Source organism: Delphinapterus leucas, chromosome 19 (genome assembly GCF_059928025.1).
Source record: "Delphinapterus leucas isolate spDelLeu-1000000601 "Yukka" chromosome 19, BTC_Dleu_Yukka2, whole genome shotgun sequence".
Lineage (NCBI taxonomy): Eukaryota > Metazoa > Chordata > Mammalia > Artiodactyla > Monodontidae > Delphinapterus > Delphinapterus leucas.
This window is the reverse complement of record NC_143147.1, coordinates 6,930,339-6,954,250: the sequence shown is the minus strand read 5'-3', so window position 1 is coordinate 6,954,250 and position 23,912 is coordinate 6,930,339. Positions and strand designations below refer to the sequence as shown.

General features: G+C 46.3%; 1 protein-coding gene across 1 annotated transcript; it reads left to right on the top strand.

Moving 5' to 3' along the window:
• The first annotated feature begins 40 nt into the window (after nt 1-40).
• Nucleotides 41-21,084, top strand: PLD6 (phospholipase D family member 6). The gene is made up of 3 exons (XM_089900186.1): nt 41-9,750; nt 9,988-10,868; nt 13,280-21,084. The coding sequence occupies exons 2-3, from the start codon at nt 10,451-10,453 to the stop codon at nt 13,525-13,527; spliced, it is 666 nt and encodes a 221-aa protein (XP_089756312.1). The 5' UTR covers nt 41-9,750; nt 9,988-10,450; the 3' UTR covers nt 13,528-21,084.
• Nucleotides 21,085-23,912: the final 2,828 nt, after the last annotated feature.

Sequence of the window (23,912 nt, the reverse complement as noted above, 5' to 3'; positions counted from 1 at the left end):
TGGTTAAAGTAACACCAGTGATATAACTATTTTGGAACTCTGTACTGTCCTGAAGGCTTACAATTTCCAGGGGAAGACTTAGTAAACTGTGGTTAATTTTCAGTCAGTTTTAGCTAGTAGTACAGTTGCAGGTTCCTATGTCCCACCCCCAGCCACATGGCAGGGCCGTACACGTGTTCTTGGAGCAGCTTGCAGGAGCGAGGGTGGGTGAAGAGGACCCTGTCCTCGGAACATCAGGGCTCTACGCCTCATCGCTGATGGCTGCTTCTGATCAGGGCACAGACGAAGGGGGGGCAGCCACTGTCGCTGCGCCTCCCCCTCTGGATGGCAGCCTCTCCCTGCTTCATTTTTGCCTTCCACCTCTCAGGAGCCAGACATTAAAGAGTAGGACACTCAAAAACAATTGCATGTATGAGAAAATTTAAAAGTGATTGTGCACATCCAGGGAAGGGCTCAGAAAAGACCTGAGAAAAACTGAAGTTTACATCTCCAGCTGATCCCTGGCAAAGAGCCTACAACAGTAAAAATAAATAACAAACCAGTAAACGCTGGGGAAGGGGGAGAATCTGATTTCCAGAGTTCTGCTATTATTAGATTTAAATGTCTAGTGTTCAGCAAAAACAACAACAACAAAATCACAAGGCATACAAAGAAACAGGAAGGTCTGTTGAAAGGAAAAAGAAGAATTCAGCAGAATCTGTCCGTGAAAGAGATTTAATGGCAGACATATTAGCCAAAGACTTTAAAACAGCTGTTAAAGATGCTCAAAGAACTAAAGATTTGGAGAAAGTGAAGAAAATGATGTGTGAACAAAATAGAAATATCAAAGAAAACCAAAAAAAGAAACCAAAAATATGGAGCCAAAAACTGCAGTAACTGAAGTGAAAAATTGACTAGAAGGCTTTAAAGACAATTTGAGCAGGCAGGAGAATCAGTGAACTTAAAGATAGGACAGTGGAAATTATTGAGGCTAAGGAACAGAGCCTAAGAGATCCACGGGACACCATTGAAAGGACCAACATATGCATCGTGGGAGCCTGAGAAGAAGAAAGAGAAAGAGGCAGAATATGTGAATAAATAATGGCTGAAAAATTTCCAAATTTCTTGAGACACATGAATATAAACATACAGGCACACCTTAGAGATTGTGAGTTTGGTTCCAGACCACTGCAATAAAGCAAATATTGCAATTAAGTGAGTCCACACGAATTTTTGGTTTCCCAGTGCGCATGGAAGTTATGTTCACACTGTACTGTGGTCTTTTTTAAAAACTAAATTTATTATTTACTTTTCGGCTGATGCTACGCGCGGGCTTTCTCTAGTTGCAGCGAGCAGGGGGCTACTCTTCACTGTGGTGCGTGGGCCTCTCCTTGTGGTGGCTTCGCTTGTGGAGCATGGGCTCCAGGCACACAGGCCTCAGCATTTGTGGCACATGGGCTCAGCAGCTGTGGCTCACGGGCTCTGGAGCGCAGGCTCAGTAGTCGTGGCGCATGGGCTTAATTGCTCCGCAGCATGTGGGATCCTTTCGGACCAGGGCTCGAACCCGTGTCCCCTGCAATGGCAGGCAGATTCCCAACCACTGTGCCACTAGGGAAGTCCCTATACTGTGGTCTATTAAGTGTGCAATAGCATTGGCTAAAAAAAAAAAAAAAAAAAAAAAGTACATACTTTAATTTAAAAATGCTGTCAAAAAAATCCTAACCGTCGTCGAGCCTTCACTGAGCTGTAGTGGTAACATCAAATATCACTGATCACAGGTCACCAATTCAAATATGATAATAATGAAAAAGTTTGAAATATTGCAAGAAACACCACAATGTGACATAAGAGACATTGAAGTGAGCAAATGCTGTTGGAATGGTGGTGCCAGTAGACTTGCCTGATGCAGGGTTGCCACAAACCTTCAGTTGGTGAAAACAACAACAACAACAACACAGTATCTGCAAAGCACAATAAAATGAAGAATGGCCTGTACAAGAAGCTAAACAAATTCCAAATAAGAGAACTCCAAAAGATTACAAGACACGCAGTCAAACTTTCAAAAGACAGAGGGCAGACAGCAGAAGCAAGAAGAACTACAGTTCTATCGCTTCTCGGCCTTTTGGCTAAGATCAAGCGAAGAAGAACTACAATCCTGCAGCCTGTGGAAGGAAAACCACATTCGCAGAAAGACAGACAAGATGAAAAGACAGAGGACTTGGTACGAGATGAAGGAATAAGATAAAACCCCAGAAAAACAACTAAATGAAGAGACAGGCAACCTTGCAGAAAAAAAATTCAGGACGATGATAGTGAAGATGGTCCAGGACCTCGGAAAAAGAATGGAGGCAAAGATCGAGAAGATGCAAGAAATCTTTAACAAAGACCTAGAAGAATTAAAGAAAAAACACCTAGAAGAATTAATGGACAAACAAACAGAGATGAACAATACAATAACTAAAATGAAAACTACACTAGAAGGAATCAATAGAATAACTAAGGCAGAGGAGTGGATAAGTGACCTGGGAGACAGAAAGGTGGAATTCACTGCTGCAGAACAGAATAAAGAAAAAGAATGGAGAGAAATGAAGACAGCCTAAGAGACCTCTGGGACAACATTAAATGCAACAATATTCGCATTATAGGGGTCCCAGAAGGAGAAGAGAGAGAGAAAGGACCTGAGAAAATATTTGAGGAGATTATAGTCGAAAACTTCCCTAACATGGGAAAGGAAACAACTACCCAAGTCCAGGGAGCGCAGAGTCCCAGGCAGGATAAACCCAAGGAGAAACACACTGAGACACATAGTAATCAAGTTGACAAAATTATTGAAAGCAAAAAGGGAAAAAACGACAAATAACATATAAGGGAACTCCCATAAGGTTAACAGCTGATTTCTCAGCAGAAATTCTACAAGCCAGAGGGGAGTGGCATGATATATTTAAAGTGATGAAAGGGAAGAACCTACAACCAAGATTACTCTACCCGGCAGGGATCTCATTCAGATTTGAGGGAGAAATCAAAAGCTTTACAGACAAGCAAAAGCTAAGAGAATTCAGCACCACCAAACCAGCTCTGCAACAAATGCTACAGGAACTTCTCGAAGTGGGAAACACAAGAGAAGAAAAGGATCTACAAAAACAAACCCATAACAATGAAGAAAATAGTAATAGGAACATACATATCAATAATTACCTTAAACGTGAATGGATTAAATGCTCCAACCGAAAGACAGAGGCTTGCTGAATGGATACAAAAACAAGACCCATATATATGCTGTCTGCAAGAGACCCACTTCAGACCTAGGGACACATACAGACTGAAAGTGAGGGGATGGAAAAAGATATTCCATGCAAAAGGAAATCAAAAGAAAGCTGTTGTAGCACCACTCATATCAGAAAAAAATAGACTTTGAAATAAAGAATGTTACAAGAGACAAGGAAGGACACGACATAATGATCAAGGGATCGATCCAAGAAGAAGATATAACCATTATAAAGATATATGCACCCAACATGGGAGCACCTCAATACATAAGGCAACTGCTAGCAGCTATAAAAGAGGAAATTAACCGTAACACAATAATAGTGGGGGACGTTAACACCTCACTGACACCAATGGACAGATCATCCAGACAGAAAATTAATAAACACAAGCTTTAAATGACCAATAGACCAGATAGATTTAATTGACGTTTATAGGACATTTGGGCTTCCCTGGTGGCGCAGTGGTTGAGAGTCCGCCTGCCGATGCAGGGGACACGGGTTCGTGCCCCGGTCCGGGAAGATCCCACATGCCGCGGAGCGGCTGGGCCTGTGAGCCATGGCCGCTGAGCCTGCGCGTCCGGAGCCTGTGCTCCTCAACGGGAGAGGCCACAGCAGTGAGAGGCCCGTGTACCGCAAAACAAACAAACAAACAAACAACAACAACAAAAAACACCTAAATAGACATTTCTCCAAAGAAGACATACAGATGGCCAAGAAGCACATGAAAAGCTGCTCAACATCACTAAGTATTAGAGAAATGCAAATCAAAACTGCAATGAGGTATCACCTCACACCAGTTAGAATGGGCATCATCAGAAAATCTACAAACAAGGAATGCTGGAGAGGGTGTGGAGAAAAGGGAACCCTCTTGCACTTGGTGGGAATGTAAATTGATACAGCCACCATGGAGAACAGTATGGAGGTGCCTTAAAAAACTAAAAATAGAATTACCGTATGATCCAGCAGTCCCACTACTGGCCTATACCCAGAGAAAACCAGAATTCAAAAAGACACATGCACCCCAATGTTTATTGCAGCACTATTTACAATAGCCGGGTCATGGAAGCAAGCTAAATGCCCATCGACAGACGAATGGATAAAGAAGATGTAGTGGAATACAATGGAATATTACTCAGCCGTAAAAAGGAACGAAATTGGGTCACTTGTAGAGATGTGGATGGATCTAGAGACTGTCATACAGAGTGAAGTAAGTCAGAAGAACAAATATCGTGTATTAATGCATATTCGTGAAACCGAGAAAAATGGTACAGATGAACCGGTTTGCAGGGCAGAAATAGAGACAGACGTAGAGAACAAATGTACGAACACCAACGGGGGAAAGTGGCCAGGGGGGTTGTTGTTGGTGGGCTGAATTGGGAGATTGGGATTGACATGTATACACTAATATGTAAAAAATAGATAACTAATAACCTACTGTATAATAAAATTCAAAAGACAATTAAAAAAAAACTTTCAAAAGACAAAGGGCAAATCTTGAAAACAGCAAGAGAGAAGTGAATCCTCAGTACGAGTATCTGCAGAATTCTCATCAGACACTTTGGAGGCCAGAAGACAAGGGGGTTGATATGTTAAAAGTTTTGTTAAAACAAAAAAGTCAACCGAGAGTCCTCTATCCAGCAAATCTGTCCTTCAAAAGTGAGGGAAAAATCAAGACATTACCAGATAAAAGCGGAGAGGTTTGTTATCATTAGACCTGTCCTGCAAGAACTGCTCGGGGGAGTCCTATAGGATGACATGAAAGGACACTGGACAGTACCTCAAAGCCCTATGGAGAAATAGAGATCTCAATAAAGATAAATACATGGGCAATTATAAAAACTAGAATTACTATAACAATGGTTTGTAACCATACTTTTTGTTTTCTATAACCAAGAAACATACCTTTGAAGAAAAAAATATTAATGTGAAAGCTTGTGTTACTGTAACTTTGGTTTGTAACTCCAAATTGTGTTTTCTACACAGTTTAGGAAATACATTGAGAAGAATTACTAGTTTCTGTTTTGTGGCACATGACGTATAAAGATGTAACCACCAAAAGGGGTGGGACAGAGCTGTAAAGGAGGAGGATTTTTGTTATTGAAGTTAAGCTGCTATAACTTCAAATTAGAATGTTATAACTTCAGGATGTTAAATGGAATGCTTATGGTAAACACAAGGAAAATGGCTACAGAATATATGGAAGAGGAAGTTAAGAAGGAGTTTAGACAGCTCACTGCCAAAAAACAAAAAGAAAAGGAGACAGGAATGCAAGAAATGAGGAACCAAAAAGCTATAGGGCATACAGAAACATAGGCTGTAAGTCAGAAACGTTTTCAAGAGACAAAGAAGGACATTATATATAACAAAAGGCTTCTGTATAATAAAGTACAGCAAGAAGATACAACAATTATAAACACCTGACGTAACTAATGACCAACCATCAAAATACATGAAACAGAAACCGAGAGAATTGAAGGGAGAAATAGTTCTACAATAATCGTTCTACCCCACTCACAATAATGGATTAAAAAAACAGAAGATAAATAAGGAAGAAATGCTCAGGGGAGTCCTATAGTCCTTTAAACACCACAATAAACCAACTAGATCTAACAGACATTTACAGAGCACTCCTCACAACAGCAGCAGCAGACACAGTCTTCTCAAGTGCACTTGGGACATTTTCCAGGATAGACCATAGGTTAGACCTCAAATTAAATCTCAGTAGATCTTAACATATAGATATCATACAAAGTATCTTCTCTGACCACAAGATGAAGTTCGAAATCAATAACATAAAACTGGAAAAGTTACAAAATTGGGGAAGTTAAACAACACTTTTTTTTTGAGTATAGTTGATATACAATGTTGTGTCAGTGTCAGGTGTACAGCCCAGTGATTCAATTATACATGGACATATATGCATTCTTTTTCAGATTTTCCCATATAGGCTATCACAGAATATTGAGTAGAGTTCCCTGTGCTATGCAGTAGGTTCTTGTTGGTTACCTATCTTATATACAGTAGTGTGTGTGTGTGCATCCCAAGCTCCTGACTTATCCCTCCCCTCACGTTTCCCCTTTGGTAACCATAAGTTTGTTTCTGTTTTGTAGATACGTTCATTTGTGTCATATTTTAGATTCCACGTGTAAGTGATATCATATGGTGTTTGTCTTCCTCTTTCTGACTGACTTTGCTTAGTATGATCATCTCTACGTCCATCCATGTTGCTGCACATGGCATTATTTCATTATTTTTTATGGCTGAGTAATATTCCATTGTGTATATGTACGACATCTTCTTTATCCATTCCTCTGTCAGTGGACATTTAGGTTGTTTCCATGTCCTGGCTATTGTAAATAGTACTGCAATGAACATTGGGGTGCACGTATCTTTTCAGATTATGGTTTTCTCAGGATATATGCCCAGGAGTGGGATTGCAGGATTATATGGTGATTCCATTTTAGTTTTTTGTTGTTGTTGTTGCGATACGCGGGCCTCTCACTGTTGTGGCCTCTCCTGTTACGGAGCACAGGCTCTGGACGTGCAGGCTCAGCGGCCATGGCTCGCGGGCCCAGCCGCTCCGCCGGCATGTGGGATCTTCCCGGACCGGGGCACGAACCCGTGTCCCCTGCCTCGGCAGGTGGACTCTCAACCACTGCACCACCAGGGAAGCCCTCCATTTTAGTTTTTTAAGGAACCTCCATACTGTTCTCCATAGTGGCTGTACCAATTTACATTGCCACCAGGAGTGTAGGAGGGTTCCCTTTTCTCCACACCCTCTCCAGCATTTATTGTTTGTAGACCTTTTGATGATGGCCGTTCTGACCGGTGTGCTGGTGCCCACTGTAGTTTTGTTTTGCATTTTTCTGATAATTACTGATGTTGAGCATCTTTTCATGTGGTTTTTGGCCATCTGTATGTCTTCTTTGGAGAAATGTCTGTTTAGATCTTCTGCCCATTTTTTGATTGGGTTGTTTGTTTTTTTGACATAGAGCTACATAAGCTGTTTGCATATTTTGGAGATTAATCTCTTGTTGGTCACTTTGTAAACAATACACTTATTTTTTTTAAATTTATTTATTATTTTTGGCTGCGTTGGGTCTTCGTTGCTGTGCACAGGCTCTCTAGTTGCGGCGAGCGAGGGCTTCTCATTGTGGTGGCTTCTCTTGTTGCGGAGCACGGGCTCTAGGCACGCAGGCTTCAGTAGTTGCAGCATGAGGGCTCAGTTATTGTGGCTCGTGGGCTCTAGAGCGCAGGCTCAGTAGCCGTGGCTCACAGGCTTAGTTGCTCCGTGGTATGTGGGATCTTCCCGGACCAGGGCTCGAACCCGTGTCCCCTCTATTGGCAGGCATGTTCTTAACCACTGCAGCACCAGGGAAGTCCAACAACACACTTTTTTTTTTTTTTGCGGTACGCGGGCCTCTCACTGTTGTGGCCTCTCCCGTTGCGGAGCACAGGCTCCGGACGCGCAGGCTCAGCGGCCATGGCTCACGGGCCCAGCTGCTCCGCGGCATGTGAGATCTTCCCGGACCGGGGCACGAACCTGTCTCCTCTGCATCGGCAGGCGGACTGTCAACCACTGCGCCGCCAGGGAAGCCCCAACAATACACTTTTAAACAACCAATGGATCAAGAAGAAATTACAAGGGAAATTAGAACAAATGAAAATGAAAACACAACAGAATTTATGGGATGCAGTGAAAGCAGTGCTGAGGGGGAAATTTACAGCTACAAATGCTTATATTAAAAAAGAAGAAAGATCTGAGATCAATAACCTAACTTTACAACTTAAGGAACTAGAAAACAACAAACTAAACCCAAAGCTAGCAGAAGGAAGGAAATGATATAGATTAGAATAGATTGGAAAGCTTAGTATTTTTTGTTGAAAAAAAACCTCCTGTTTCTTTGCATGTCTAGTAGGCTTTGGTTGACAACTGGACATTTTTGATAATAGAGTGTAGCAACTCTGGACTTTATTTTTCTGAGGTGGTTGTCCTTTGGAAACTTACCTGGACTTAAACTTCAGCATCTCTTCCCCTGCACTCTGCAGCCACTGGTGTGTCTGCTCGTTTTTTTAAGATTATTTTTATTTATTCGTAGGGGTCACCCCTGAGTCTTTCTAATGTGGTAGTCAGCAGTGATTTTGGTTTAACCCAAATACTTTGAGCCTGTAGACCTCATACCCTCTGCTGATCAATCTGGGTTGGGGAATGCTTTCAAGCCCCCCTTGGCTTTCACTTTTCCCCATGCTCTCCTGGGTCTCTCCCACTCATACATTGCTCCCCAGTTAGCCAGGGATGTGGGGAGAACATAACTCAGCCCTTTTATGGTTTTCTCACTTCCAGGATGTCTGTCACATTTTTGACTGATCTGCTGCTTGCCCTAACTTGGACTGCAAGCTTGGGCTGGTAAGTCTGCGTGTTTTGATCATTCATTCACAACTGAATCCACCATTGTTGGCCAGCAAAACTGTAGGTTTCTGCAGCCAGTCCCACATTGGTAAGACAGCTACTTTTTCCAGCCAGGGTCGAGGGGTGGGTTTTGAAGGGATGGGAGCCTCAGTCCACAGCGCCACGGCCTCCTCCTGCTCCTATCCTAAGCACTGCCAGGTTTTAAAAGCGAACATTTCTCATTTTGTTGTCTGCCTTTGCGGTATTTCCAGTGCCCTGAAGTTGTTGTTCTTGACCATTTCCCCCAGTTTTATGGGGTTTTTTTGGTTTTTGTTCTTTGCTGCACCGCGAGGCTTGTGGGATTTTAGTTCCCTGACCAGGGATCGAACCCGGGCCCTCAGCACTGAGAGCTCGGAGTCCTAACCACTGGACTGCCAGGGAAGTCCCAATTTATGTTTGTTCTTTGCAAGGAGGAATTGAGCACCTCTTTATACTGCCATAACAGGAAGTCCTTCTTCTCACTCTTTATTATCATTTCAAATGAAGAAAGTGAGGCTCAAAGAGATGAAGCCACTTGCCTGAGGTCCTGCAGTTAGGAAGCAGGGGAGCCAGAATTAAACTCAGGAACTCTATTAAAAAAGTTTTATTTAAGCCACGTAATTTGACAAGTTTTACATATGAATATGCCTGTGAAACCATCACTACCACCAAAATAATAAACATATCTATCACATGTCTCTTTCTAATCCCTCCTGCCCTTCGCTCACCTCTAGGCAACCAGAGATCTTCTTTCTGTCACTATAGTTTGCATTTCCTAGAATTTTATATAAATGGAATCATAAGTCTGTACTCTTTTTTTCTGGCTTTTTTCACTCAGCATAATTGAAATCCGTCCATGTGGTAGTATATATCAATAATTTATTTCTTTTTATTGCTAAATATTCTGTTGCATTAATATGCAGAAGTTTATCTGTTGACGGACATTTATGTTGTTTCTAGATTTGAGTTATTACGAGTAAACCTGCTCTGAACATTTGCGTACAAGTCTTTGTGTGGGATATGCTTTCATTTCTCTTTGGTCATACCTAGGAGTGGGACAGCTGGACCATATGGAAGGTGTGTGTTTAACATTTTAAATAAACTTTTAATTCAGAATAATTTTAGATTTACGAAAAAGTTTCAAAGATAGCAGAGAGAGTTCCATATTACCCCTCACCCGATTTCCCTCATCCGTTAGCATCTTCCATTATTGTAGTTCATTTGCCAACGTGAAGAAACTGACATTGGTACATTACTATTAAACTCCAGACTTTATTTAGATTTCACCAGGTTTTTTTTTTTTGCGGTACGCAGGCCTCCCACCACCGTGGCCTCTCCGCTCTGGACGCGCAGGCTCAGCGGCCATGGCTCACGAGCCCAGCCACTTCGCGGCATGTGGGATCTTCCCGGACCGGGGCACAAACCCGCGTTCCCTGCATCGGCAGGCGGACCCTTAACCAGTGCGCCACCAGGGAAGCCCCTGTACGTCTTCTTTGGTTGCCTCCTGGGTCCTTTGGGCGTTGGGCGCGCAGGGGCAGTGTGGGCGGGCGCACGTAGGCGGCAGGCGGGTGCGCAGGCGCAGTGGGCAATGAGCGCCGAAAGCGCAGGAGCAAGTGCCCCGGGGCGGAGGGCGCACGTGGCCCGTGGACGGCGGGCGCACAGGCGTAGTGGGCGATAGGCGCTGAATGCGCAGGCGCAGGTGGGCGGCAGGCAGGCGCGCAGGCGCAGTGGGCAGCGGGCGCACGTGGTAGGCGGGGCCTCAGACGCCGCGGGTGAGATGGGGCCGTTACGCTGGCAGGTGGTGGCCGCTGTTGTCGGAGGCCTAGCGCTGGCCCTGGAGGCGCTACCCGCTGTGCTGCGCTGGCTGTGGGCCGGGCGGCGGGCGCCGCCGCGGCGCGAGGTGCTGTTCTTCCCGTCGCAGGTGACGTGCACCGAGGCCCTGTTGCGGGTCCCGGGCGCCGCGCCCTCGGGCTGCCCTTGCAACCTGCCCCACGGCGAGAGCTCGCTGAGCCGCCTGTTGCGCGCCCTGCTGGCAGCCCGCGCCAGCCTCGAGCTCTGCCTGTTCGCCTTCTCCAGCCCGCAGCTGGGCCGCGCGGTGCAGCTGCTGCACCAGCGCGGGGTGCGCGTCCGCGTGGTCACCGACTGCGACTACATGGCCCTCAATGGCTCACAGATTGGGCTGCTCCGCAAGGCAGGTAGGCCGGGCGCGGGGCCTGGGAGGCGGGAGGCAGAGCCAGGCTGGCGTGGGTGTTTGGGGCGGGGGCCTGAGGACCGGGGAGACCCTCTCGCGTCCCCTGGCGGCCTTGCAAGGTCTGGGGAAACTCCAAGGTCTCCTCAGGACCTTCTGTGCAGAGCGTCTGAGCCCGCAACCTGGGCGACAGCCCCGGGAGGGGCCGAGGCTGGAAGCAGGTCTGCCAGCAGAAGCTGGTCCGGACGCAGGTGTGCAGAGAGGCTGCGTCTGCTTAAGGACCAAAGGGAGGAAAAGGCTTTTCCCCTTAAACTCGTTAGTGAATTTCATTTTGGAGTTTCTGAAATGAATTTTTAAAAATTTATTTATTTTATTTTATTTTTTGTCTGCGTTGGGTCTTCGTTGCTGCGCGTGGGCTTTTCTCTGGTTGCGGCGAGTGGGGGCTACTCTTCGTTGTGGTGTGTGGGCTTCTCATTGCGGTGGCTTCTCGTTGCGGAACACGAGCTCCAGTAGTTGTGGCTCTCAAGCTCTAGAGCGCAGGCTCAGTAGTTGTGGCTCTCGGGCTCTAGAGTGCAGGCTCAGTAGTTGTGGCTTGCAGGCTCTAGAGCGCAGGTTCAGTAGTTGTGGCGCACGGGCTTAGTTGCTCCGCGGCATGTGGGATCTTCCCGGACCAGCTCGAACCCGCGTCCCCTGCATTGGCAGGCGGATTCTTATCCACTGCGCCACCCGGGAAGCCCTGAAATGAATTCTAAAAATACACTACAACGTGGAGCTGAAATGTTTAGTTGGTGATAGTTCATTTGTTTCTCAAGCTACAAAATGTCAGGGAAGTCAGGTCTTTGGCCGGCCTGCCTCTCTCACTGGGGTGGGGACAGATGAACCCGGATGTGTGAATAATTTTGAAGACGTTCTAAATTCACATCCTGCCTTACCTGTGAATTCTGCTTCCTCCTCCTGCCTCAGTGTGACGTTGTGTCCTGTGTGAGCTATTCGGAGTCTGAACCTCGTGCCCTTCTCTCGATCACTGAGGCACCCAGGAAGGACATTCCTGCACCAGCATCTGTTTGACCTGTCAATTGTGGTGGCCGCTGTGGCTGAAAGAGGCGTGGGGCCTTTAAGAACTGTCCTGGCTGCTCTCAGCCCAGCTTGCATGGGCCTCTTGCCCGCTCTCCTGATGGGAACATGCTTCAGTCTTCTGCTGCTTTTCCGTCTGCTTCCGTGTGGGCAGGGTTGGAAACCTAGTGTAAATGTTGAGGACCGTTGACTTCCGCTCTTCCTGGTAGCCATGTGTTGTCCTGATCTGTTGGTTCTTTTGATGGGGAAACTTGGCTATGTTTCGGCATAGCGGTTTTATTTTGTTTAGGTTTTTAGAGAACTGTAGAACCTCGGGTTTGGGAAGAACCTTAAAGGGCCCCGCGACCAGACTCCGTCTAAACCTTGATACCCCTCTGAGGGCATCCAGGCCGTCATTTGTCACTCACTGTTGAACCGGTCTCTCTGTGAGCCTCTATTTGCCTGGACCGGTTCCGGGCTCTGGGGACACAGTGCTGAACAGCATGGTCCCAGTGGGAGGCTGACTGCAGCAGAAGTCCTGAGGTGCCAGCAAGGGTCAGGAGGTGTCGCAGGACAGCTGGCCGCGGCGTGACACGCATGAGGGCCTATGCTGTCGTGTGAGGAGTGGCAGGCGATCCTGTGGTCGAAGGTGGGAGTCACGAGGAGGGGCTGCCGGGTGCACCTTGGGCTCCGTGAGCTCCAACAGGCAGAGAGGCTGTGCGAGCGGGGTGGTCACAGGGCCAGAGCCACGGCTTCAGGTCCAGGGCCCGGTGTCTCCTGTGCTGTTCCCTCCCGCCAGGCTTGTCCCCCTTACAAGGTGCTGACTGAAGGGGATCTGCTTCTGGGCCTGAGTGAGACCTTAGGGGCAAGTGAACCCAAGCAGATGGGTTTTGCACTAGTCACCACTGGATCGTCCTGGAACCAGTAACTGAAGGATGACGCGGGTCGCATGCCCTGGCGGGGGTGGGGAGCCTGCCCCGGATCAGGGGCTGGGAACAGGGCCTGTTTCCAGAGGAACTGAGTCACGCATCCCTGCTGCCACCCGGCCCTTGGCTCTGCGGTCCCCCCCACCCCGATGCCTCTGTGTCCTCCACGCCTCCTCCTGGGGCTGGTGGGGCGGGTCCCTGCCTGGCTCAGCCGCCGTCACCATCCAGACGTGATGGTGCCCGCGAAACTGGACACGAGCGCGATCAGTCATGTGAACACATCCATGCTGCAGAAGGAGCCTGAACTGTAGCGATGGGTGGTGAGAGGAGGGGCTGGGGGGAGGGAGCGAGGGGCCCCCGCGTGGGGGTGATGAGACGGAGCGCCCAGCCGGCGGCTCAGTCGGGGTGACAGGCAGCAGTGACGTCTCACTTTTTGCAGGGATCCAGGTCCGGCACGACCAGGATCTGGGCTACATGCACCACAAGTTCGCGATCGTGGACAGGAAGGTGCTGATCACTGGCTCGCTGAACTGGACCACTCAGGCCATTCAGAGCAACCGGGAGAACGTGCTCATCATAGAAGACGAGGAGTGCGTGCGGCTTTTTCTGGAGGAGTTTGAGCGCATCTGGGAGGAGTTTAACCCCACCAAGTACACCTTTTTCCCTCACAAAAAGGGAAGTCGCTGAGATGCCTGCACGTGGGGAGGAGCTCCCTCGAGCTGGAGCGACCCTCCGGGGCCACGGCCACATTCCTGCTGGGAGCCGCGTGCTTCCGGGGCCAGAATCCCACGTGTTGTGCAAGGAAAGCCAGTCCCGTTAAATTCTCCTTTGTTAAATGGTACAGTTCCCTAGAGAGTGTTGGGGTTTACGAGGAAGAGGCCATGCTGTGCAGCGCAAGGGCGGGTTTTTGGACCGGGTGCCGGGTGCCTCCGTCAGGGTTGTGCATGCAGGGAGGGCCACCGCCTCGTCACGGAGGCCGCTCCGAGCCCCTTGCCTGGTTCTGGGGCCTCCCCGGCTTCCCCTGACCCGTCGGTCCAGCCCTCGGGCCCCTCAGTGCTCCCTCAGCCCCCATCCAGCGGGTGGAACCTGGATGGCCAGAGGGTGACGGTCCCTCCCTCCCTGCTGTCTCCAGCTCCTGGGGGGAGGGGCGGGGGATGGCACGGCGAGGAGTGGCCGTCATCCTTGGGAATCACTCAGTAGAAGGGATGAGCACTGAGAGCTTGGTGTCTGGCAGCCCCTGGTGTGTGTAAGGTGAAGTGAGCAATCTACCACGTGGAAACAGGAGTGTCCAGAAGCTGCTCCTGTTTCCACGTGTTAGGATTTTAATTTTTAGCATTCTCACATTCATAGAAGTTCGGTTGTGCATTTAGAATTGACCTTCACCGTGACACTCGTGGCTTTGCTCAGTATCACCGAGGCGAGGCGGGTCCCAGGGGTGGCCTCACTGGGCTGTCCTGGTTCCCGGGGCAGGGATGTGACATGCTTGAACTGTCCCGGAGGCAGCTCCGAAGACATCTGGACAGCAGTTGCTCTCTCCTGTCGCTCAGGCCCAGTGGGCACCCCTGGGTCTCCTCCCTCATCTCCCAGCCCCTAGGGACCCCTCCCCCACATGGCGTGTTCCTCTCGATTTAAAGTTACCTCTGACTTAGAGTGTCAGACACGTAAACCCGAAACTTAGCTTTCCTTACCCAACCAAAGCTGTATTCTCAGATTGGAAGTCACAGACATGGCTTCACAGTGACCGTGTTTCTCCCCTGAGCTGGGCCCGCCGCCTCGAATAAACGCGCTCTCCTCTAGTCGACTAGCATTGTGTGTTTCTGCCTTTTGTTCATTCGAATGGTGGCTACTTATTAAAACTTTTTTTGGTGGTGGTGGTGGGGGGGAACATCCAGCTATTTAGAAACTGTTGGCCAAGGCAGGAGCCCCTCGAGGAGTGAAGATTTGGGGGTGTTGCTTGGGGGACCCCCAGTGTCTTCCGAGTGTCCGCCCGGCCCGCGCGGGGCCTGCGCCTTCCTTCCGGAAGCCGGCAGTGTCCGGAGTCCCAGCACTGTGCGTGCCGGACCATCCAGCCCCACCATCGAGGTTGCTGTTGCAGAAATTGTGAAATGAGCTCATCTCACATAGTCCTTTACTTAATGTAATTTTATTTATATTGTTTTAGTTATTGTCATCGTAGCGGTGGGAATTTGAATCTAAGCTAATGAAGTTCCAGATTAACAGCCTTTCTGAAAGGAAAACAACATTTTCTCTGAGGTCCTGGGTGCTGACGAGGCTACAGCACTAAGATCAGCCTCCACTTCGGAGGCTGTTCTGTCCCTTGAGGGTGGGTGACCATACGAGGTGACCAGAGCCCCGCTCTGACGGGAGAGGCGTGAGGAGGGGCAGCTGGGCTGGGGGCAGGGCATAGGCTGACCCCGGCGTGTCTGGTTCTCCAGGAGAGCCAGAGGCGTTCACGGCCGAGGCTGCGTGGTTCCCAGGTCTCCGGGTCGTGGAAGCAGGTGAGCTGAACTGTTGGTATTTTCTTGATTCAGAAGGTAGTTCAGGCCGAGTCAGTGGCTTGTGCTGAGTGGCAGTTGTCTGGGGGCTCATCCAGTGATGGGCAGGCACACCGAGGAGACCCCCAGAAGTGTGGCTGACATCGCACGGGCAGAGGACACCAGGCAGTGACCTGAGCACGGAGGGGAAGAGGCCGGGAGGGGACTTGTGTGGCATGTCGTCCGAAGTTGCACGCTTTGTCCACAAGATTCTGTCACGAACGGAACCATTACAGGAGGGAATCAACCCCCAGGAGGCTTGGCGGTTGCTCCCTAAGAGGCATCGAGGTCAGTTCCCCTCTTACTGCCCCCGCCCCCCAGGCTCCTGGCCAGCCTCGTGATTTTGGTTCAAAGTCGTCATTTTAGCTACGGGGCAGTAATGCAGCTTAACAAACATGACAGGCAAAGTTAATTAAACATTGGCACAGTTAACGTGTAAAATATTTTAAACTCATGCAACCCTTGTGGTAAAAAAAAATGTCCTGGTAGTAGTTTGTCCCGTAGCTGTCAAATACACGAGAATGTTGGGTTCAAACAATGCAGTTCCATTGTATTTAAAGCACTGTATTGGTTGTACTGAATTGTTTTTTGTTTGTTTGTTTGTTTGTTTTGCGGTATGCAGGCCTCTCACTGCGGCGGCTTCCCCCGTTGCGGAGCACAGGCTCCGGACGCGCAGGCTCAGCGGCCATGGCTCATGGGCCCAGCCGCTCCGCGGCATGTGGGATCTTCCCGGACCGGGGCACGAACCCGCGTCCGCTGCATCGGCAGGCGGACTCTCAACCACTGCGCCACCAGGGAAGCCCCTGAATTGGTTTTTAATGTAACTGACTAGTTTAAAAAAACACTTCACTCAGATTCACATACCATAAAACTCACCCTTTTAAAATATGCAGTTCGGTGTATTAACATTGTATTAGGAGATTGTCAGTTATTAGTATATTAACAGAGTTGTTATTTACTGTATTACCAGAGCTGTGCAGCCATCACTACTGCTTTCAGAGTGTTTTCTTCACTCCAGAAAGAAACCCTGTGTCTGTGGATTTACCTGGGGTGGATGTTTGACATAAATGGAATGCACAACATGTGGTCTGGTCTCTGCCTCCTTTCCCTGAGTGTAGTGCTGTTGAGGGCTGTCCATGTTGTAGCAGGTTTACTGCTACAGGTATAGCATTTTACTTCTTTTTATAGCTGAATAATAACGCATTGTATGGACAGAACACATTTTGTTTCCCTGTTTGCCAATTGATGGACACGGGGGTTGTTCCCACATTTTGTCTGTTACAAATACGATGCTATGAAGATTCACATACGAGTGTTCGTGTGGACATGTCTTCGTCTCTCTTGAGTATATACCTAGGAGTGGAACTGTTGGGTCATATCACTCTGTTTAACCATTTTAGAAACTGCCAGACTGTTTTCCAAAGCGATTGAATCATTTTACATTCCCACCAACAGTGTATCAGGGTTCCTTTTTCTCCACATCCTCACAAACAGAAAGCTATTATTTGACTTTGTAAAAACTGAGTTTTAAAAATGGAGGTGTAATTGAGGTACAATATTATGCAAGTTTCAGGTGTGTGACAGCGACTCACAGTATTTAAGGGTTATGTTCCATTTGCAGTTATAAAATATTGGCTGTATTTCCTGTGTTGTACTAAATATCCTTGTAACTTACTTTGTACTTTGAAGTTTGTGCCTCTTAATCCCCTACTCTTGTCTTGCCCCTCCCCCTCCCATCTTCCCACTGGTAACCACTAGTTCTCTAGATCTGTCTCTTCCTTTTTTGTTATGTTCACCAGTCTATTTTATTTTTTAGATTCCACATATAAACGATATCATACAGTATTTGTCTTTCTCTGACTTATTTCACTGAGCATAATAGTCTCCAAGTCCATGCATGTTGTCGCAGATGGCATTATTTCATTCTTTTTTATGGCTGACTAGTATTCCACTGCATATATGTACCACAGCTTCTTTAGTCATTTACCTATTGATGGACACTTAGGTTGCTTCCATATCTTGGCTGTTTTAAATAGTGCTGCTATGAACATTGGGGTGCGTGTATCTTTTCCAATTAGTTTGTTCATTTCCTTTGGATATATACCTAGGAGTGCAGCTGCTGGGCCACATGGTAGCTCTATTTTTACTTTTTTTAGAAACTGCCATACTGTTTTCCATAGTGGCTGCACCAGTTTGCACTCCCACCAACAGTGTATGAGGGCTCTCTTTATTTCACATCCTCACCAAAGTGTGTTATTTGTGGTCTTTTTGATGATGGCCATTCTGACTGGTGTGAAGTGGTATCTCATTGTGTTTTGTTTTCTCTTAGTTTACGTATTTATTTTGGGCTGCACTGGGTCTTCGTTGCTGCACACGGGCTTTTTCTGTGGAGAGTGGGGACTGCTCTTCATTGCGGTGTGAGGGTTTTTCATTTCAGTGGCTTTGCTTGTTGCGGAGTACAGGCTTTATGCATACGGACTTCAGTAGTTGCAGCACCCGGGCTTGACAGTTGTGGCACATGGGCTTAGTTGCTCTGTGGCACGTGGGATCTTCCCAGACTGGGGCTCAAACCCGTGTCCCCTACATTGGCAGGTGGATTCTTAACCACTGAGCCACCAGGGAAGTCCCATCTCATTGTGGTTTCAATTTACATTTCCCTGATGGTTGACGATGTTGAGCACCTGCTTATGTGCCGGTTAAGCATCTGTGGATTTTACTTGTAAAAAAACTTCTGTTCAGGTCTTCTGCCCATTTTTTAATTGGGTTGTTTGCTTTTTTGATGTTGAGCTGTATAAACTGTTTATATTGATTATATTTTGCATATTAACCCCTTATCATTTGCAAATATTTTCTCCCATTCAGTAGCTTGTCTTTACGTTTTGTTGACGGTTTCCTTTGCTGTGCAGTTTTTAAGTTTAATTAGGTTTCATTTGTTTATTTATCTATTTATTTTCTGGGGCTGCGTTGGGTCTTTGTTGTTGCTGTGGGCTTTCTTTCGTTGCGGCGAGCAGGGGCTACTCTTCGTTGCGGTGCGCGGGCTTCTCATTGTGGCTTCTCTTGTTGCGGAGCATGGGCTCTAGGCACGTGGACTTCAGTAGTTGTGGCACGTGGGCTCAGTAGTTGTGGCATATGGGCTTAGTTGCTCCTTGGCATGTGGGATCTTCAGGGCTCGAACCCGTGTCCCCTGCCTTGGAAGGCGGATTCTTAACCACTGTGCCACCAGGGAAGCCCCATTTGTTTATTTTTGCTTTTATTTCCTTTGCTTTAGGAGACAGATCCAAAAAAATATTGCTACAGTTTACATCAAGAGTATTCCACTTACGTTTTCTTTTAGGAGTTTAATGTTTTCTGGTCTTACATTTAGGTCTTTAATCCATTTTTTAAAAATCGAATTTTAGTTGATTTACAATGTTGTGTTAGTTTCAGGTGTACATCAAAGTGATTCAGTTATATATATATATATATATACATTATATATTTTATATATATTCTTTTTTACATTTTTTCCATTATTGGTTATTACAAGATACTGAATTAGTTACCTGTGCTATACAGTAGGTCCTTGTTGTTTATCTATTTCACATATAGTAGTGGTTGTTATTCCCAAACTCCCCTCCTTTGGTAACCATGTTTGTTTTCTGTGTCTGTGAGAGTATTTCTGTTTTGTAAATAAGTTCCTTTGTATCATTCTTTTAGATTTTTTAGACTCCGCTTAGCACGATCATCTCTGGGTCCATCCATGCTGCTGCAGATGGCATTTCATTCTTTTTTTTAAAAAATATATTTATTTATTTACTTACTTTTGGCTGTGTTGGGTCTTCGTTGCGGTGCACGGGCTTCTCATTGCGGTGGCTTCTCTTCTTGCAGAGCATGGGCTGTAGGCACACGGGCTTAGTTGCCTCGTGGCATGTGGGATCTTCCCAGACCAGGGATCGAACCCGTGTCCCCCTGTGCTGGCAGGAGGATTCTTAACCACTGTGCCACCAGGGAAGTCCCTCATTCTTTTTTTATGGTTGAGTAATATTCCATTATATAAATGTACCACATCTTCTTTATCCATTCATCTGTTGATGGGCATTTAGGATGCTTCCATGTCTTGGCTATTTAAGTAGTGCTGCCACAAACATTGGGGTGCATGTATCTTTTCGAATTAGAGTTATTGTCTTTCCAGATACATGCCCAGGAGTGGGACTGTAGGATCATATGGTAACTATTTTTAGTATTTTGAGAAACCACCATACTGTTCTTTATAATGGCTGCACCAGTTTACATCCCCACCAACGGTGTAGGAGGGTTCCCTTTTTTACACATCCTCTCCAATAGGTCTTTAATCCATTTTGAGTTTATTGCTGTATATGGTGTGGGAAAATGTTCTTCCGTTCTTTTACATGCAGCTGTCCGGTTTTCCCAGCACCTATCTGACTTTAATGATAGCCAACCTATTGGGTGTGAGGTGCTGCCTCAGTGTGGTTTTTTTTCTTGTATTTCCTGGATGACTAATGGTGTTGAGCACCACCATGTATTTACTGGTCTATTATATATCGTCTTTGGAGAAATGTCTATTCAAATCCTTTACCCATTTTTTAAACTGGGTTGCATTTTTATTGTTGAGTTATAAGAGTGTTTGTATATTCTGGATATAAGTCCCTTATCAGAAGTATGATTTGCAGACGTTTTCTCCCATCTTTGGGTAGTCATTTCACTTTCTTGCTGGTATTGTTTGCAGCATGTATTATTAATTTTGGTATAGTTCAATTTATCTGTTCTTCACCCGTTTGTGCTTTGGTGTCTTAACTAAGGAACCAATGCCCAACCCATTGGTGACAAAGATTTGCTCTTACTTTTTTTCCTGAAAGTCTTATATTTAGGTCTATGAACCATTTTGAGTTATTTTTTAAAATATATTTTCTTTGAACTCTTTTTTTTTTTGAGTATTTATTTATTTGGTTGTGCTGGGTCTTAGTTGCAGCAGGCAGGCTCCTTAGTTGCGGCCCAGCTGGCTCCCCAGATGCGGCACGCGGGCTCCTTAGTTTTGGCACGTGAACTCCCAGCTGCGGCATGCATGTGGGATCTAGTTCCCTGACCAGGGATCAAACCTGGGCCCCCTGCATTGGGAGCATGGCGTCCTATCCACTGCACCACCAGGGAAGTCCCATTTTGAGTTAATTTTTGTATGTGGTGTGATGTAAGGGATCCGACTTCATTCTTTTGCATGTAGGTAGCTAGTTGTCCCAGCACCACTTGTTGAAGAGAGTATTTTTTCCCCTACTGAATGGCTTTGACACCCTTGTCAGAATCAGCTGACTGTAACTGTAAGGGCTTACTTCTGGGTCTCCGTTATCTTCCATTGATCTGATCTGTATGCCAATACCACACTGTGTTGATTACTGAAGCCTTGCAGTGTGTTTTGAAACCCAGCAGAATGAGTCCTCCACCTTTGTTCGTCTTTTCCAACGTGCTTTGGCTGCTCCAGGTGCCCCATACATCTCCCTACGAACCTTAGGATCAACTGATGAACTTCTGCAATAGCAGCTGGGATTCTGAGAGGGATTTGCCATGAATCTGTAGATCAGATTATTCTGGAGAATATTGCTATTTTAACAGTATTACATCTTCCAATGCATGAACATGGGATACTTTTCGATTTATTTAAATCTTCTTTAATTTCTTTAAATAATGTTTCGTAGTTTTCAGTGTGCAAGTCTTACACTTCTAAAATGTGTTTGTTTCAGATTATTTACTAGTGTAGAGAAATGCAGTTGGTTTTTGTGTGAGTCTTGTATCCTGCACACGTGCTGAGCTCATTTATAGTTTTAATAGATTTTTTTTTTTTTTTGGTGGATTCCTTAGAACTTCCTCTATGCAAGATCCTGTCATCTGCAGGTGGAGGTCGTTTTACTTCTTCTTCCACATGGATGCCTTTCCTTTCTCTTCCTAATTGCTCTGGCTAGTCTCTCAAGCAGTGTTGGACAGATAAGGCGTGAACAGACATCCCTGTCTTGCTCCTGATCTCAGGGGGAAGCTTTCAGTGTTACCATTGAGTGTGATGTTAACTGGGTTTTTCACAGTTATCCTTTATTTATTTATTTGTTTGTTTATTTATTTATTTATTTATTGGCTGTGTGGGGTCTTCATTGCTGCGCGTGGGCTTTTTCTCTCCAGTTGTGGCTAGCAAGCGGGGGCTACTCTTCGTTGCAGTGTGCAGGCTTCTCATTGTGGTGGCTTCTCTCGTTGTGGAGCACAGGCTCTAGGCACATGGGCTTCAGTAGTTGCAGCGCGTGGGCTCAGTAGTTGTGGTTCATGGGCTTAGGTGCTCTGCAGCATGTGGGATCCTCCCAGACCAGGGATCGAACCCCTGTCCCCTGCATCGGCAGGCGGATTCTTAACCGCTGCGCCACCAGGGAAGTCCCTGTCCTTTAATATTGAGGAAGCTCACTTCTGTGCCTAGCTTGTTGAGTGTCTTTATCACTTTTCGAAATGCCTACTGGCTTTTAAAACTGCATGTACATAGCTTTAAAAAAATAGTGTTAAAGCTGTTAAAACACCATTATATTAGACCAGTGTCCTGAAACTATGCTTGACAAGAATAATTTTTTTAAATGGGTGAAAAACAACTGAAACATCTTTGAACAATTGGAATAGTACGGAAAATGTTTATGTGTCTGTACTCAAGTTTATTTTTGCCAAGTTTTACAGATTCCACAAGTTGATTTCTAATAGGTAGAGTCAGACTTGAATTTGTTTGTGTTTATCTGAGTAAAAGTTTGGATTCTGCAGTCATTTTCACATGTTTTACTCCAAAGGTTGTGACAATATTCGGGGAAAAAAGAAGTTTATTTTAAATTTATTTAGTGGGTGACAACCAGAATTTTACAAAATGAAATGGGATGGAGACGTCAGTGTGTGTCCTAGGAAGGGTGCATTGTTTTGTGAAATGTTGGGTTGTGGCTGGGGTGTTTGTTTGTGCGTACTGGGGCATGATGAAAAATGCATTTTCTTTTTTAAACAAAAATTAAAAATATTGTAAGTAAATCTACGAATGAAGGGGTAGGTATGGGGGAGTTATAGTTCTTTTTCTTGTATTTCTTATTGTCTTTTTGGCCCCCTGAAAGTTTCTGTAACAGAGCCAATGTGCCTTAATTAGATTATGGATGTAAAATATTTCTAACTCTTCGCTGTCTGTGAACATGTGAAATCTCCTGATTTTAAAGTGTTGACAACTAATCCAGACACTTAAAAAGCAGGTTTTGTACAAGTAGAACCAAAGCTCCGTCATAAATCTCTGGGCTCCTGACCAGCCCTCTGACTTGTGACCTAAACGCCTGTTTTGCGTCATGTCCTTCCGTTAAACAAAACCTCGTTTACAGCATGCCAAGAGTGATGCAAAAATAGTTTATTATGATATTGTTTATGTAAAGTTAGGTAATATTTACAGTAGAAATGATCAGCTACATCCATGGGAATCTAGCATGTCACACAAAGGAATAAATATTTTGACAAAGTAACACTTCAGTTGTAGTGAGCAGTTGATCAGAAATTTTGTTTTTAAAAAGGAGCCTCAAACTAAACCGTAGAAGTCTTGAATTGTCAGAGAGCAGCGAGCTGGCCAGGCCCTTCTCTTCAAGAGGCCCCTGCAGTCCCACGGGAGATGGGCCCCTCCTGGGGGCCGCCAGGGGTGGGGGGCGGCACGCGGTGGGTCTCCATGCCACTTCAGCCTGGCGAACATTATGTTAGTACAGAAATTAAACGCCAGTTAAAATTATACAAGCTTATTCTTTGAACATGTACCACCCGTGAAACGTTAGCTGTGGCGGGAGTGATTGTTGCTGTGAATTATTCCCGAACTTGTCACAGTAGAAGCAGCTACCTATGCTTTTCCACTTTGTTCGTATGCTGCCCCCGCCCCGCCAGCAGCTAGGCATAGTATGCTTTTGTCTCAAGTAGCTGGATTGAGACATTCACCCTGATAGAAGAGCGTATCTGTGAGAAAGATCACTGAGGATTCTAATTGTTGAGGAGCCACTTAGAAACTTTACGTTTTATAAATATTACTTAGGAAAAGTCTTAATCGCTTAACTGGTTTTGAATCCTAACAGTAAGCCAGTAGATATGTTGTTAATACTAAAGGTAAATCCTAAAATCCATTTTAATCGGTTTTGTGATACAAGCGTAACACAAGAATGAATTTAGTGTTCTTTGTAATCTATTTCTAGCTTTCTATAAAATAAAACTGAAACGCGCGACGTAGCTAGCTGTAAAGGGGAGAGGGCGGATGGCTGGAAACGTGATGGGCAGCACGCGCCCGTGCGTCTGAAGGCTGCTCTGCGTGAGCTCAGACTGCCCTCCCGGCTCATCGCACAGGCCTGGACGGTCCAGTTCTCAAGTACGCTTGCCAGCCTGACGGGCGCACATCATAGAATAACAGCCTTACGAGTTCTGCAACGTCCAAGCCGTCACACAACAACCCGGCGCTTGGCTGGACTCCCACGCAGCCCCCAGCAGGTGGCCACAGGTCACTGACTTAGACGCCAAGGTGCT